The 16077-nt window shown below is 42.7% G+C and overlaps 1 protein-coding gene across 1 annotated transcript in view; it reads left to right on the top strand.

Moving 5' to 3' along the window:
- Positions 1-16077, top strand: part of LOC112233014 (coiled-coil domain-containing protein 63-like) — a 17984-nt gene continuing 1907 nt past the window's right edge. The window contains exons 1-14 of the mRNA XM_042299916.1: positions 1-382; positions 4243-4322; positions 4669-4811; positions 4948-5085; positions 9931-10010; positions 10159-10258; positions 11256-11445; positions 12146-12268; positions 12366-12479; positions 12581-12648; positions 12795-12982; positions 13299-13448; positions 14880-14962; positions 15717-15885. Of these exons, the coding sequence (XP_042155850.1) occupies positions 1-382; positions 4243-4322; positions 4669-4811; positions 4948-5085; positions 9931-10010; positions 10159-10258; positions 11256-11445; positions 12146-12268; positions 12366-12479; positions 12581-12648; positions 12795-12982; positions 13299-13448; positions 14880-14962; positions 15717-15885 (2008 nt within the window). The remainder of the gene's footprint in view (positions 383-4242; positions 4323-4668; positions 4812-4947; positions 5086-9930; positions 10011-10158; positions 10259-11255; positions 11446-12145; positions 12269-12365; positions 12480-12580; positions 12649-12794; positions 12983-13298; positions 13449-14879; positions 14963-15716; positions 15886-16077) is intronic.

Below are 16077 nucleotides of genomic sequence, written 5' to 3' on the forward strand. Positions count from 1 at the left end.
ATGAGGTCCTCTGCGTCCTCCACTGCCTCGACACCACCCGAGAGGATTCGCCTACAACTAGCGGAGGGCCTTTTACCTCGAGTCGTCCCGGTGAACCAGTCCCTCAGCCTACCCAGCAGTCTGCCTAGGGTGGTGATGCCCGACTGTCCCTCCCGGACAAGTAGAATGGGACTCCATCCAAATGCCTTGGCTTCCTACTCCAGTGCTCCCTCTATTTCGCCCATCAGACTGGAGCCCCACCACCGAGAGGTCCAAGGTTGCCACGGTCACTTCCCTACTGACCAGGCGGGCGTTGGCTATAGCCGTCTAGGGGAGAGTAAGAGTTCCTACGAGAGATTCATGGCTCTGTTCACAGCGGTCTTCAACCATCCAGCAGAGGGAGGTGAGTGACAATTCCAACTCCGGTAGGGTGCACAGACAGCTCAGGAGTACCTCACCTTCCGGCCAGTGGCAGCCTCCATCGGATGGAACGAACCGGTACTCTGACTGCAGGGGTGGTCAAGATGGAGTTGGCGTGCCTGGATGACAACCTTTCATTGGACATGCTCGTCACGATGGCCATCCATCTGGACGACCTCGTTCAGGAGTGCCAGCGCTTTCCTTGTCCTCCTCCTTTGGCCATTCTGAGGCAGAGCCTGAACCCATGGAGTTAGGGGTCACACCTCGTCGCGGCAGAGCAGTATCACTAGAGACACCTGGGGCTGTGTCCCTATTCTGGCCAGGAGGGGCATCAACTCCAGCGGTGTCTGGTGCATCCCAAACCGAGGTCCACTAGGCCAGAGGGACGGCCCCGTGATCATCCGTCTCCCAGGGGAGGTGTGAGTATTCCTTCATGGTTTTCCATCAAACCCTTCCTGGTTTCCATTTTGCTGGCTGTCCCTTAGGTGTTGCCTATACAGCCCTAGTGTACTCCGGTGCCGTGGGGAATTTCATCGACCAGACCCCCGTCTCCTATCACGCACATCACAGCACCACTCATCCTTACCGTGGGACCCTTGCACCAAGAAAGCCTTCCCTTCCTCATCACTGCACCCATTCAAAGTCTCCATGGTGATGGATAAACTTTACATCAATGGGCAACTATATAGGGACTCGAGTAACTCCCTGGCTATTTTAATTCAATGTTCAAATCTGAGTTTGTTGTAGTGTATCATGACTTCAGCTATAACAAATGCATGCGCTATTGATCTCCTTGTTACGCACGTCTCTATGTAGAGGGAACGCAACACCCTGCTACAACTCAACTCTCCGTGAAGTGAAAGAGGTATGGACTGTAGTTCCGAGTAAGGATGACAAAAGGCAGAGAATTTACCGTTTAATAGGAATTTATTCCTTCACACGGTAATATGGGGAAAAGGGGCTGGACGGAACCAGAGCAAAGAAAGTAAATATCAAAGCCCCATCTCCTATCGTACCTGCCTAACCAATACTTACCTAATTTAGCACCACCTGGTGCCCTAACCAAAATACAGGGGGTGGTCTGCCCAGGACTTACCTAGTGTGCCTAGACAATGAATATACTACAGGTATATGTATGCCCGCGGGCCTCTTGCGTAAGCACTCCCTAGGTGCCTCCCCCTTCCCCCCTGGGATCAAATGAAACAGAGTAACACAAACAATTTCAATAACCAAAACACTGCGTCCTATTGACACAGACATAACCAATCAGCTCTCTCACTCAACCAATACAGGACACACTAATCATCTCCCTCTGAGAACAACCAACACAGTATATCACCATCAGCAATGATCTCTCAGCAATGATCTCTCAGCAATGATCTCTCTTCTGAACAGAACACTGGCTTTTATATAGCTTCAGAAAAAATGCGTAATTGGAGACAGCTGTGTCTTGACGAGGGGGTGGGGTCAGCTCTCCAATTAGCCATGGAGTCGACCAATCAGCTGCTTGAGGGATTTCGGGAAGCCATTTCCTGAAATACACACACACAAATACACAAACTACAACACAGCAACTGGGGAATGTAACACTCCTCTTGACAAGGAAAGGGTTGCGATATGCAGAGAGCTGTGGTTTGAAACTGGTTAATGATACAACTAGCTCATCAACTAAGTTAGGTCACTGTTCGGACACGTGCATTGATCTGCTCTTCTGTAATATACCATTGCAATGCTTAAAATCCAGATCAATGCCAGTGGGCTGGACAGACCATAATATTGTGACCATAACCATGAACACCAAGGTTCCAAAGAAACATCCAAGGACTGCGGTCAAGAGAAATGTTAAAACACTTAATCAGGGGCTATTTCAAAATGATTTGGCTGCTGTGCCCTGGGAGCTGATTTATCTAGAGGATGATTTAAATCACGCTACATAATGTTTCATTGATTTGCTCACTGAGGTAATTAACCATCGTTCCCCAGTAAGAAGAGTAGCCTGGTTGAGGATGAAAATCACCACCTGGGCACCAGGATGCCTGAAGACCTGCTTTCCCTTACCTTGCCTTAATTTTTTTAAATGTACTTTTTTGTAATGACAATAACAACAATACTGAATGAACACTTTTAACATGCATCAATAAAATCAATTTAGCCTCAAATAAATAATGAAACATGTTCAATTTGGTTTAAATCATGCAAAAACAAAGTGTTGGAGGAGAAAGTAAAAGTGCAATATGTTGCATGTAAAAAAAGCTAATGTTTAAGTTCCTTGCTCAGAACATATGAAAGCTGGTGGTTCCTTTTAACATGAATCTTCAATATTCCCAGGTAAGAAGTTGTAGGAATTATAGGACTATTTCTCTCTATACCATTTGTATTTCATATACCTTTGACTATTGGATGTTCTTATAGGCACTTTAGTATTGCCAGTGTAACAGTATAGCTTCCGTCCCGCTCCTCGCCCCTACCTGGGCTCGAACCAGGAACACAACAACCACCGTCGAAGCATCGTTACCCATCGCTCCACAAAAGCAGCGGCCCTTGCAGAGCAAGGGGAACAACTACTCCCAGTCTCGAGTGACGTTTGAAACACTATTAGTGCGCACCCCTCTAACTAGTTAGCCATTTCACATCGGTTACACCAGCCTAATCTTGGGAGTTGATAGGCTTAAAGTCACAAACAGCGCAATGCTTGAAGCATTGCGAAGAGCTGCTGACAAACGCACAAAAGTGTTGTTTGAATGAATGCTTAGGAGCCTGCTGCTGCCTACCATCGCCCAGTCAGACTGCTCTATCAAATCATAGACTTAATTATAACATAACACACAAATACGAGACTTTGGTCATTAATATGATCGAATTCGGAAACTATCCTTTCAAAAACAAAACGTTTATTATTTCAGTGAAATAAAATACGGAACGGTTCTGTATCTAACGGATGGCATCCCTAAGTCTAAATATTGCTCTTCCATTGTACAACCTTCAATGTTATGTCATTATGTACAATTCTGGCAAATTAATTACTGTCTTTGTTAGGAATAAATGTACTTCACACAGTTTGCAATGAGCCAGACGGCCCAAACTCCTGCATATACCCTGACTGCTTGCACAGAACGCAAGAAGTAACACCATTTTCCTAGTTATAAGAAATTCATGTTAGCAGGGAAAATTAACTAAATATGCAGGTTTAAAAATATATACGTGTGTATTGATTTTTAAGAAAGGCATTGATGTTTATGGTTAGGTACATTGGTGCAACAACAGTGTTTTTTTCCGCTTGTTAGGCTGTGATTCGATGACAAACAGGCACCGCATAGATAAACTAGTAATATCATCAACAATGTGTAGTTAACTAGTGATTATGTTAAGATTGATTGTTTTTTTTAATAAGATACGTTTAATGCTAGCTAGCAACTTACCTTGGCTTCTTGCTGCCTTCGTGTAACAGGTAGTCAGCCTGCCACGCAGGCTCCTCGTGGAGTACAATGTAAGACAGGTGTTTAGAGCGTTGGACTAGTAACCGGAAGGCTGCAAAAACGAATCCCAGAGTGGACAAAGTGAAAATCTGTCGTTCTGCCCCTGAACAAGGCAGTTAACCCACCATTCCTAGGCCGTCATTGAAAATAAGAATGTGTTAACTGACTTGCCTAGTTAAATAAAAGTGTAACAAAAAAAAAATGTCCAATTGGTGTCCAAAATTACTGATTGTTATGAAAACTTGAAATCGGCCCTAATTAATCGGCCATTCCGATTAATCGGTCGACCTCTAGTTGAGTCCTGTGAGCGCCCACCAGCCCATCTTTCCACCCTCCCGTATCGTTGGCCCCGTGATTTGGGATGTAGATGTGGACATCTGCCAGGCTCTGGAGAGAGACCCGGCGCCTGCTACCTGCCCTCCTAAGCACATCTACATCCCCACGGTGGTGAGGGATTGGCTGTTGACCTGGGCACACATCCCTTGCCGCTTGACACCCAGGTATCACCCCCACCAATCAATCCATCTCTGTGAAGTACTGGTGGCCCAACTTGACACAGGATGTCGCCCGCTACGTCAACTCATGTTCTGTATGTGCCCAAACAATCTCCCCGGCACGCTCCACCAGGGAAACTCCTTCCCCTTCCCATGCCTCAGCAACCTTGGTCCCATCTGTCCATAAACTTCGTTACGGATCTCCCTCTGTCTGATGGTTTCAGAGCTATTATGGTTGTTGTGGACAGATTATCTAAATCCTGCTGTTTTATCCCTCTGGTCTCCTTACCGCTCTCCAGGTCGCTAAGGCACTGTTCCAGCAGGTCTTCTGGCACGATGACCTTCCAGAGGACATCGTCTCCAACCGTGGCCCCCAATTCACATTGTGTGTATGGAAAGCCTTCATGGAGCAGCTGAGGGCCACAGCCAGCCTCGCTTCCAGGTACCGTCCAACGGGCAGGTGGCGAGGACTAACCAGGAGCTGGAAGATTCCTTAGAAGGACCGGCAGGGGGAGTGGGCCTGGGTTCCTTCCCTGGGAAGAGTATGCCCACAACTCACTTCGTCACTTCTCCACCAGGCTGACTCCTTTCCAGTGCAACCAGGGGTATCAGCTGGCCACGAGGACCCTGAGCCAGATCGAGGCCCCTGCGGTGGATGAGTGGTTTCGGCTGTCACGCATACTCCCGCTACCCCGCTCAGGCACCCAAAGTCGCGGGTCTACTAACCACCAGCCCTAGCAAGCTTCATTACACACACCATTGTTTATCATATATGCATAGTCACTTTAACTATACATTCATGTACATAGTACCTCAATTGGCCCGACCAACTAGTGCTTCCGCACAGTGGCTAACGGGGCTATCTGCATTGTGTCCCACCCGCCAACCCCTCTTTTACGCTACTGCTACTCTCGGTTCATCATATATGCATAGTCACGTAAACCATATCTACATGTACATACTACCTCAATCAGCCTGATTAACCGGTGTCTGTATGTAGCCTCGCTACTTTTATAGCCTGTCTTTTTACTGTTTTATTTCTTTACCTACCCATTGTTCACCAGATACATATTTTTTGCACTATTGGTTAGGGCCTGTAACTAAGCAATACACTGTAAGGTCTACACCTGTTGTATTCCGCGCACGTGACAAATAAACTCTGATTTGATTTGATTCCTTTTATTTAGCCATCAATCATAAGGTCTGTATCGTATGAGACACTGACTGCAGATTGGGTTCCCGGTGGGATGGACTAATAAATGGTCATCTTTGATCATCACTATTATAGTTCAAATGATCACATATTAATTTCCTGTGCTAAGTATGAAGATCCCTCCTGAGCTCCATGCGATCTTAGCGGGTGTAGGGATAAACATGAGGCCCTTTTCCAGAAGCTACTGTTCTGCTGCTGTAAGCCTAAAAGTAACTGATAGGTTAAGGACATTGGTGTGTTGGGGAGTGACACTAGTACTGTCTTCCCCTCTTAGTAGTTTAATTGGTCTAGCCAGTAGTTCAAAATCTTTACAGCTGCATCTGGTCTCCAATGCACTGAATCGTAATGCGCTGTGTAGAATCTGAGCTCAGTTCCGTAAAAATGTTTGGATATGCTTATTCAGTTGGTTCAGTCCCTCCTGCAATTCCCACGGAAGCCCATCCGAAAAGTGTATGAGTGTGCATGAGAAACTTTAGCTGCTCTATTCAGTAGCTGTTGTAACTGTTTGACTGCAGTAGTGTACTCCTGATTCAGACCATTAACAAGAACCACTGATGGAATAACCTGTGTGTTCAGCTGTGGCTCCATCTTGCCTATCACTCCTGAAATATGTCTGAAAGTTGCTCTAGGGAAACTATCTGTATGCTATTGTCAGTGAAACTAGGAATGCGAGCAAGGTTGGAATCCCATATAAAAAACACAGGTTTTGTAATCTCAACACTCCAATTAATTTTACTTTCAGTGCTAGATTGACATTGGGTAGAGAAGTTTGTGTTAGCCACCTAGTAACGTTAGCTGGGTGGCTAAAGCTAGCTAGGGATTAAGGTTAGGGTAAGGAGTTAAATTAAAGGGTTAGGGGAAGGGTTGGTGACCACTAACGTTATGTTTGAATCAGATGGCATGCCGAGTGGAGATGCGCGTGAGAGGAATTGCAAAAGGAAATAAGAGAAGTAATGTGGTAGTGGAATCTAGTAAATTAAAGTAAGGGTTTTTAGATCAATGTTATCTGGGAGATCTGATTGAAGTCTCTATAAAAATTGTGTAGGCGTTGGATGAGGTGGCGTCTATAAGAGCAACGAGAAGTGTGCCAATCTAGTTTTGTTTTTGTGTATCAATGAAACAGAAGGAGCGTGCTTTGCACCTCAAGAAGATATCAGATTGTAATGTGTTGTGTGGTGTGTGGATCTTCGAAGCAGGGCGCCTATCAACGGTATCTCTGGGGTGGCGCTAGAAGTAAAAGCAAATTATATATATATGAAGAATTGGATGAAGTGGTTGGTGCACACAAACTAACCAGCATGGTGGATGGAATCAGGGGGCAGTGAAAAGAGTAGAAGAAAGGACTGAAGTTAAATAAATAATGATAGTAGGATTAGAGATGCCGGATAATATTCCTTGTCAACAGAGGGATCCTGACATGTTGCATGTCAAGTAGATGGACTTTGTAGCATTTATTGCACTGGTTGTCCACGGGCACAGCGCAAACAGAGAGGAAATTTGAGAAAAAATGCATCATTGTGAGTGTGGATGAGCAAATCTTCCAGCAATGGAATTGTTTTTTTCCCCCAATACCCCTTAACAATAGGTGTCTGCCATAAAACCTTGAAGAAGAAGTAGGGGACTGGTTAGCTAACATGCTAAGTAGGTGCAAAGTATCTACAAAAGTAGTAAGTAGTTGCAAAGTTGCTAATTAGCTAAAATGCTAAGGTTGTCCATGATGAGATTCAAACACGCAACCTTCGGGTTGCTAGACATTCGTGTTATACTCCCATCCATCTTTCGTTTTTGCCTTAAGTAACCTTCTGTCATCTGTAACCATACCAAATGTAACATATCATACTAATTTGAGTGTCCCAGATGTACATTTACTATGTTACGTCTAATATATGAGACCAGGCTGGTGTCACATGCTCACTGCTCAAGTAGCCTAGCTTCATTAAAGTTTAGTCGGTCATTGACCATAAATATATATCTAATAAATCCATATCAAGCATCATACATTGTTAGCCATGTATGCTCTGACATTGGGGGAATATGTACTGTCACTCTCTTTGCATATTAATTCACTGGTTGTCAGTTGGGGTGTGCTGGAGCGTGCACACACACACACGCACACGCACACACACACTGTGGTGTAAAGTACTTTAGTAAACATAGTTGAAAGTACTACTTAAGTAGCATTTTTGGGTATCTGTACTTTACTTTACTATTTATATTTTTGACAACTTTTACTTCACTACATTCCTAAAGAAAAGTATGTACTTTTTACTCAATTTTCCCTAACACCCAAAAGTACACTTTTGAATGCTTAGCAGGACAAGAAAATAGCCTAATTCATACACTTATCAAGAGAACATCCCTACTGCCCCTGATCTGGCAGACTCACTAAACACATGCTTCATTTGTAAATTATGCCTGAGTGTTGGAGGATGCCCCTGGCCATCTGTAAATTTAAAACAAAACAAGAAAACTATGCCATCATGGCTTGCTTTTTTATTAAGAATGTGAAATGACTTATACTTTTACTTTTGATACTTAAGTATGTTTTAGTAATTACATTTACTTTTGATACTAAAGTATATTTAAAACCAAATACTTTTAGAATTTTACTCAATTAGTATTTTACTGGGTGACTTTCACTTTTACTTGAGTCATTTTCTATTAAGTTATCTTTACTTTTACTCAAGTATGACAATTGGGTACTTTTTCCACCAGTACACACACACACACACACACACACACACACACACACACACACTACAGAGGTTGTCTAATACAATACAGCTGTAGCATAACTATCCATAGGCCAGGCCTAATATCTGTTTTGGCCTACACAAACATCAAAGGTGCTTGACAGACATGCGTAGAGGTTGAACAACTCTGACACCCAGTGGCAGTCACTGAAATTGCAAAAAATATATAAGTGGGTCTCAGTGCCTTCTATAAAATATCCTTGCTTCAAGATCCTTCATATGCACTGAGTGTACAAAACACTAAGAACACGTGCTCTTTCCACGACAGACTGACCAGGTCAATCCTGGTGAAAGCTATGATCCCTGATGTCACTTGTTACATCCACTTCATTCAATATGGATGAAGGGGAGAACACAGGTTAAATAATGATTTTGAAGCCTTGAGACATAGGTTGTATGTGTGCCATTCAGAGGGTGATGAATGGGCAAGACAAAATATTTAAGTGCCTTTGAACGGTAGTACTTGCCAGGCGCAACAGGTTGTGTCAAGAACTGCAACGCTGCTGGGGTTTTCACGCTTATCAGTTTCCCGTGTGTATCAAGAATGCTCCACCAACCAAAGGACATCCACCCAACTCGATCCAGCCAACTGTGGGAAGCATTCGAGTCAACATGGGCCAACATCACTGTTGAACACTTTCGACACCTTGTAGATGCCATGCGCCCAATGACTTGAGGCTGTTCCGAGGGCAAAATAGGGTGCAACTTAATATTTGGAAGGTGTTCTTCGTGTTTCGTACACTCAGTGTACACATACTGTCATTGGTCTATGACCCAATGTTTGTTTGTCAATATCATGGCTGCATACATGATTTGCAAACTCACATCTAAACCACCTAAAACGAACGATACAAATATAGAAATGTAACGTAATTTATCGGTATTGCAACATTGTAACTAGCCAACTAGCTACATATTTTGTCAGTAGATATTTTGCTACATGTGTGTCGCGTGCTCAAGTAGCCAAGCGTCGTCAACGGTTACAATCGGTCATTGACATTGGAGAGAAAGCCAGCCAGCCAGCCAGTCAGTCATAGGCAAATGTGTTGCATATTATTTTAGCAAATATCTACAAACTACAAGGCTAGGACCAAGTAGAGGTTGTCAAAAAGGAAGCTTCAAGATCCTGATAACAGTAAGAAAGTCACACATTTTTGTTAGCCAACGTTAATGTAAGTTAACCAGTGTTCGCTGCAGCCAGCCAGCCAAATGAGGCAGTTTGCAAATAACGTTAGGTGTAATTATGGCCGTTGGACAATATGCCTTATATTAGTGGTCATTGGCCAAAGGCTGTTCCTTCATATTTCTTCTGATCTAGCTAAATATATATATATATGTGTGTGTTGTAACTAAATGCATATCAGGTAAGCATATAGCAATTAGTGATGTTAGGATAGCTAACTTTATCAGGGGTCCACCCTATGTTCCTTCAGCCTTATGGTCCTATGTTCCCTCAGCTCTATGTTCCCTGGGCCCAATGTTCCCTCAACCTATGTTCCCCCAGCCATAGGGCCCAGGGAACAAAGTGCTGAGTGAACATAGACATGGTCCCCTTTATCATATCACATGATGTAATCTGAATTTCTCTCCTCCAGAACAATCCCCACCATGCGTCGCAGAAGGTCAGCTTGTAGTGTCAACTCTGACAGCAGTGAGATCGATATTGATCTCTTAGGTATGCGTTTTCACAGTTCCCCTACCTACAAGCACTCAATAGCATCTGTTGCATGACTAAGAAATGTCCTTTTATCTGATATCCTACCTATTTTTATCCCATAAAACATTAGGATACACTTACCAGTTTTCAAAGTTGTGTGTTGCAGCTGAGACAGAGTTGAGCAAACTTCAGAGACAGTTTCGCATCATGGAAGGAGACAGGCAGGCGTACACCGTAGAATCACAGGATCTCATTCGCAGACAGCTGTGAGGGTATTTTCGTCTTAAAGACTGAAAACATAATTACTTAAGATTCAGTGTACCTCTAAAGTGGTCTTTTGCTATGTTTACCTGGACATTGAAACTATACTGTACGCCCATGACAACTTATTGTGGAACATGTGAACTCCGTTCTGCCACCTCTGGTCAATTGCCCCCCGCCCCCGAGTCCATGCCCATCTTCCGAAAACATCTGAGAACCTACTTCTTCAAAGAGTATCTTAAAGTCCTACTCCAGTCTCCTTTTCACCTCAGTTATCACCTGATTTTCTTAGCAAAAGGCACATCTTAATAGGGGGTCCAGGTAGCATCATGAAATTAGGATTTTTGTTTTGTTCTCTATTGCTAGAGGGGGAGGCCGATGACATCAGGGAGCGCCATAAGACCAACTCCTTGAATGGCCTACTCCTTGAAGTTTGCAGTTGTGTCTGAAAAAACATTATTTGCTCAAAATAATACTATTTTATCCTTACGTGTGTGTTCATTACTGTATTTATTTTTCAAAAGGAAAAGTTCAAAAAGAGCTGGAATACCCTCCTCCAATTTGTTTTAAGTAAATGACACCCTTGCTTTTTGTGAAGTAACACTATTTTTTCCTACTAGCACTGACTTTTCTGAAGGCTACTTTGAGGAAAGATGTATTTACTATGACTGAGATATGTGGTTTTCTCACCGAGCTTTCTTAAGATTAACACACTAACTGTAAGTCACTCTGGATAAGAGCGTCTGCTAAATGACTAAAATGTAAATGCAAAATGTAATAAAAAGGAGTTTAGTTGGAGAAATGTAGCCAGCCCAGCCACTGTCAATTGAACTGGCCTAATTGCTAACAAAAGGTTTTTAAAACCGTATGATTAAGTGTAGTACAGTGTTCCTCCATATCAGGGCTAACGCTGTCTCTAGTAAGAGCACTAAGTCCAGTATGACACAAGCACATGGCTTCTTCCTTTGACACTCAAATGATGCATGTCTGTTACCCAACCAGGAGGGAGATCCAAAGGCTCCATGGTGAACGCGAGGAACTTCTCCGTAGCCTGCGTGTCTCAGAGAGTCCATTTCGATGCTCGGATGACGCAGACGCCACGCAAAATCTGAGCAGCATGCTGGAGTACCGCGACAGGGTGGTGGAGCAGCTCGACTCTGAACAAGGGAAAATGGCTTATCTGAGACAGGAGGTGTTTGTATTGACGATTGCTTTGTTACAAACATCATAGATGTGAATTGCCCAGATAATCAGGAATTTGTGATAGTTTAACCTCATTCTACCCATGCTAGAAACAGACTTTACCCCCAAACCTGCAGGTGTAGCAGATGGGGATCTGGGAAACTCTTTCATCAGCCTGAAGTGTCACCCCTTGCCCTGTTTAAGAATGCTTTTTTCAATAGTGCAATGGTTTTAGGAGGGTGGTCACGTGTTTGGGAGGTTGTGAGTTTGAGAGCTGAATCAGAGGAGAAGCAGTACTCACTAAGCAAGAAGCGTGACATCCTTTACAATGGTGCTGTGACCCAGATCTGCAGCTGCACTCAGCTCAACCGCTGGGATTGCTGTGGAGTGAGTTTGGAGGGTGAATGTAGCATATGAGGACCTGTGAAACTCATTCCTCAGCCTGCAGTGTCGCCCATAGCTTTGTTGAATAAGGGCTTTTTTCAAAAGCGCAGAGTTCCTAAATTTGAGTCTTGATATCAGCTGAATCAGGTAGAAGCGCTAACCAAACAGCATGAAGTCCTTTACACAGGCCTATATCTTTTTCTAATTTATTTTATTTTAGTCAGCTCCAATTGACAATGTTTTATTCTTGCTCAAATACCTAGTGATATTCCTTAGGTAACCAGATTTATTCGCTTATCTGCTTTTATCGGCTTCTTCTGTGGTAGATTTTGACTTGGGAGAGTAAGCTGGCTGGCCAGAGGAGAGGGAGCACCACATGCCACAGTCAGAAGTTGGAGGCAAACCAGACACAGAAGAACAGCCTCATCCTGGAGAACAAACTGGACAGGGTTAGCAGTAGCCTGAGTGCCAGTCTGTTTCTGCACTCTTGTCAACTCCTTATGGAATTGTCATGGTGTTGACATGTCACCCATGTCTTTGCACCAGGGTCGTGTTCGCTTCAACAAGCTTTTGGTCAAGAACGGGCAGCTGAGAGAGGAGCTGAAGATCTTGCACGTGGAGAGGAAGCAGTTCCTCCACCTCTACTGCAGGATGGAGAGGGTATGGCTCACAGCACCATAGAAATCAAATGACTAGAATGGGTAATGAATTGAGATGCACCCAACTCACTGAGCAATGTTGTGTTCCTGTTTGTCATTCAGGAGCTGCAGGAGATTCGCAAGGACATCCGAGACATGATGGCTCAGTCCACTGCTGCTTTTGAGGCCAGGTAATACATACAGCTTTTTTGTGTTGATGTGTTTTTGAGTAGAAAAAGGTTATTTGGTCTGCATTGTAGAAAACAGACTAAAACAGGGAGGGACTACCTGAAATTGTTTTTTACGATGGTGTGCCATCATGAATATGATCCTTCAGAGTGGAGGCTCAGTGCAAACGGATGCTGCTGAAGGAGAAAAAGGTGAAGGACCTGACCCAGTATGGCACGGAGGTGAGCGAGCTGCAGCGGGTCATCTCCCACGACCACCGCCTAAAGACCTTCATGAGCATCAAGGGCAACGAGTGCAGCAGCCAGGAGGAGGGCCAGGACCTGAGCCGCAGACAGGGTCATAGATGAGATACTTATTATAAGCCTTGTTATAAGACATTATAAAGGCTTATACATGCTTATGAGAAGTGACAGAGCATTATACTTGTATGCTTTAATTCACACAATGACAACAATTACAAAATGACAAATTACTAAATCAAATACACAGGGCCATGGCTTTTCAGCAGACCGATTATTTTATTTAATAGCCGAATGCAACGCAGAATAAGCAATAGTTGAGTAGTTCTGATTTGGGGCACTGAGTTGATGGTGTACTGCTTTATGTAAGTCTGACTTATATCTGTCTGATTCTGACCTCTAACCTCTGTCTTTAGTTGAGGAGAGGCAGCGCAGGAGACTGGGACTGGACACTCAGGGAGGGACTTTTGGGACTCTCGATTCCTTGCAGGAGACCTTCCACAAGATCCACTGTGTCACAGGGGAGGAGGACCTGCACAAGCTGGTGGGGACCTTCATTCAGAGTGAGTCACAAAGCCATGTCTCCTCAGCAAAGGGGCACCTCTTAACTTCAAAATAAGCGCATTTACTACTTTATTATGGAAATATGATAAGGAAATATGCCGTCCTTATATTTTAGGCCCTCTAGAGTATGCTCCTTAACTCTCAAACTACCAACATATTTTACATACATGGATTATTACCTAGAACATTTAAGAAGAAACTATTGGAAAAAGCAACAATCTTAACAAAATATCAACTTAATTATTTTAAAACATCATTAGATATGTAAATAATGTTATCTGAAATAAAAACAATAAAAATAACCAGTAAAGGTATAGTTAATTAGCATAATCTGTCAAATTAAGATATAAATTTTTCCCTTATATAATGTGCAGAATTTTTCAAAAGTATAATCCACATTAGTAATAAAAAGCTAATTTACAACCATTTGATTGTAGTATCATTTCGTTTTTTAAAATTTTGAAGTACATATTAACATTGCCATATTTATGTTTGTAAAAACCAACATTTGAAAGAGCCTATACTTAATGTTATTGACAAAAAGTGAATGATCCGGAGAGATGGTTTAGTTTTATTTATTTACTTACCCCCCAGCCAACATTAGAATTGCTGCTTGTGTAACAATGGGAGTGGTAGGGCCTATGGCAGAATGCCTCAAAAAGCAAGCCAAACCCTCAAATTCACTTCCAACCAAATGTTATAGCAACCAAAATACCATAACAAGTTGCAAATATAGAATATTGGACGGTATTATATGAATGCTGGTATTTATATAACATTTTCCAGGAGGGCATTGTATGAATTCTGGTATTTCTATAACATTTTCCATAAAATCTATTTTTCATAGAATACACACCAATACGCGGCAGGTAGCCTAGCGGTTAAGAGCGTTGGGCTAGTAACTGAAAGTTCTCTGGCTCGAATCCCTGCAGCCAACTAGGTGGAAAATCTGTCGATGTGCCCTTGAGCAAGGCACTTAACCCCAATTGCTATGGGGTTAAGTGTAATAAATGTAATACAGCACTGTGCAAATTCAGAAGGTTGCTGGTTTCTGTAATTACAGTTCTACCAAGTATTCATAGCACTGACAGACTTTTATGAGCTGTTTTGACTGCAACTAAGCATATAACTAATTTAGATTTTGTACACGGTCATACCTAGTAGTTATAACCATAGGCGAGTACATAAGGTGCATGTGATCTGTTTATCCGGTCAAGATCTCTCCACCCTCTGAGGATATGTATGACTTGATATTATGAACAAGTTGAAAAATTTAATGAACCACCTTTAGGCTATGATAAAAAAAAATATACCCCAGTTGGTAGTTTGAGGGTTGAACAAGGTCTGTGTTGACACAAGAGGCCATCTAAGATCTATTCTGTTATATTTGTAACTGTGAAAAATACCTTTTGTGTTTCTGCATCCTACAGTTGAAGACAAGAACTTTGCTTTGCTAAACTTTGTTAACGAACAGAACAACAAAGCCGAGACCTTGAAGGACGAAATCAACCAGGTCTGTATGAAATTGAAACTACATGCATGTTTACCTTTGAAATAAGTAATTTCTTTGGATGTTGTGCTTTAATGCACACATTAAACTATAGTGCACCTTCCTTTCTATTTGGATACTTTGTTAAATGTAGCCAACTAATTGGAGGAGTGTGTGCATGTGTGAGTTCTACGTGTGTGTATTATTGTGCATTCATGTGTCCATTAGGTGCCTCTTCTACTTTTGTGTTCAACCTGATCTCAGAGCATTTCATATTATTCGGACATCTATTTTAGTATATGTTACATTTCGTATGGTATGTATTAATTTGTGAATGTCCGTCACCCATTTTGTATGATACGTTATGAATTACAATTTGTACAATATGTTTACGAATTAGCAAAACTTACAATATCTTACAAATTTGCAAAACGTATGATATGTTACAAATTCTAGCGAAGTGGGTAACGTTAGCTAGCTGGCTAGGGGTTAAGTTTAGGAGTTAGCTAAAAGGGTTAGGGGAAGGGTTAGCTAAATAGTTGAAAAGTTGCTAAATAGCTAAAATGCTAAAGTTGTCCGTGATGAGATTGTCCGTTATGTGCCTACCCATCCACCCCGACCAACCACCCTAGTTTAGTTTTTGCCTTAACTACCTGTCTTAGGTAACCATACCAAACGTAACATATCATACTAATTTGAGTGTTCCAGATTTACATTTACTATGTTACATCTAGTCTATGAGACCAGGCAGTTGTGTTTTGGTGTGTGTGTGTCACAGATCCGCTGTGAGATGGAGGTGGTTTCCAGAGAGGAGCGCAGACAGCATGAGGAGCGCAGGGTCGTGCTTCGGGGGGTCAGTGTGCAGCAGCAGGCCACAGAGCAGCAGATGGGGGGCTACCAGCAACGCATCACCTCAGTGGGCAAGATCCTCAACCAGCTGAAGACAGGTATGGATGGGAAAGAATGGTTTGTAGTGTTTCAGCCCAGTACTATCTACATCTTACGGCTATGACTTTCCTTCCTGTGGAGGCCTTAATAAGCTACTTACTATGACTGTTGGTACTTATACTACTATAACTAATATAACTATTACTACTAACTTACTATTTTCTTCAAATTCAACTAAATCAAGTTAGTGC

The sequence above is a fragment of the Oncorhynchus tshawytscha genome, linkage group LG16 (genome assembly GCF_018296145.1).
Source record: "Oncorhynchus tshawytscha isolate Ot180627B linkage group LG16, Otsh_v2.0, whole genome shotgun sequence".
Lineage (NCBI taxonomy): Eukaryota > Metazoa > Chordata > Actinopteri > Salmoniformes > Salmonidae > Oncorhynchus > Oncorhynchus tshawytscha.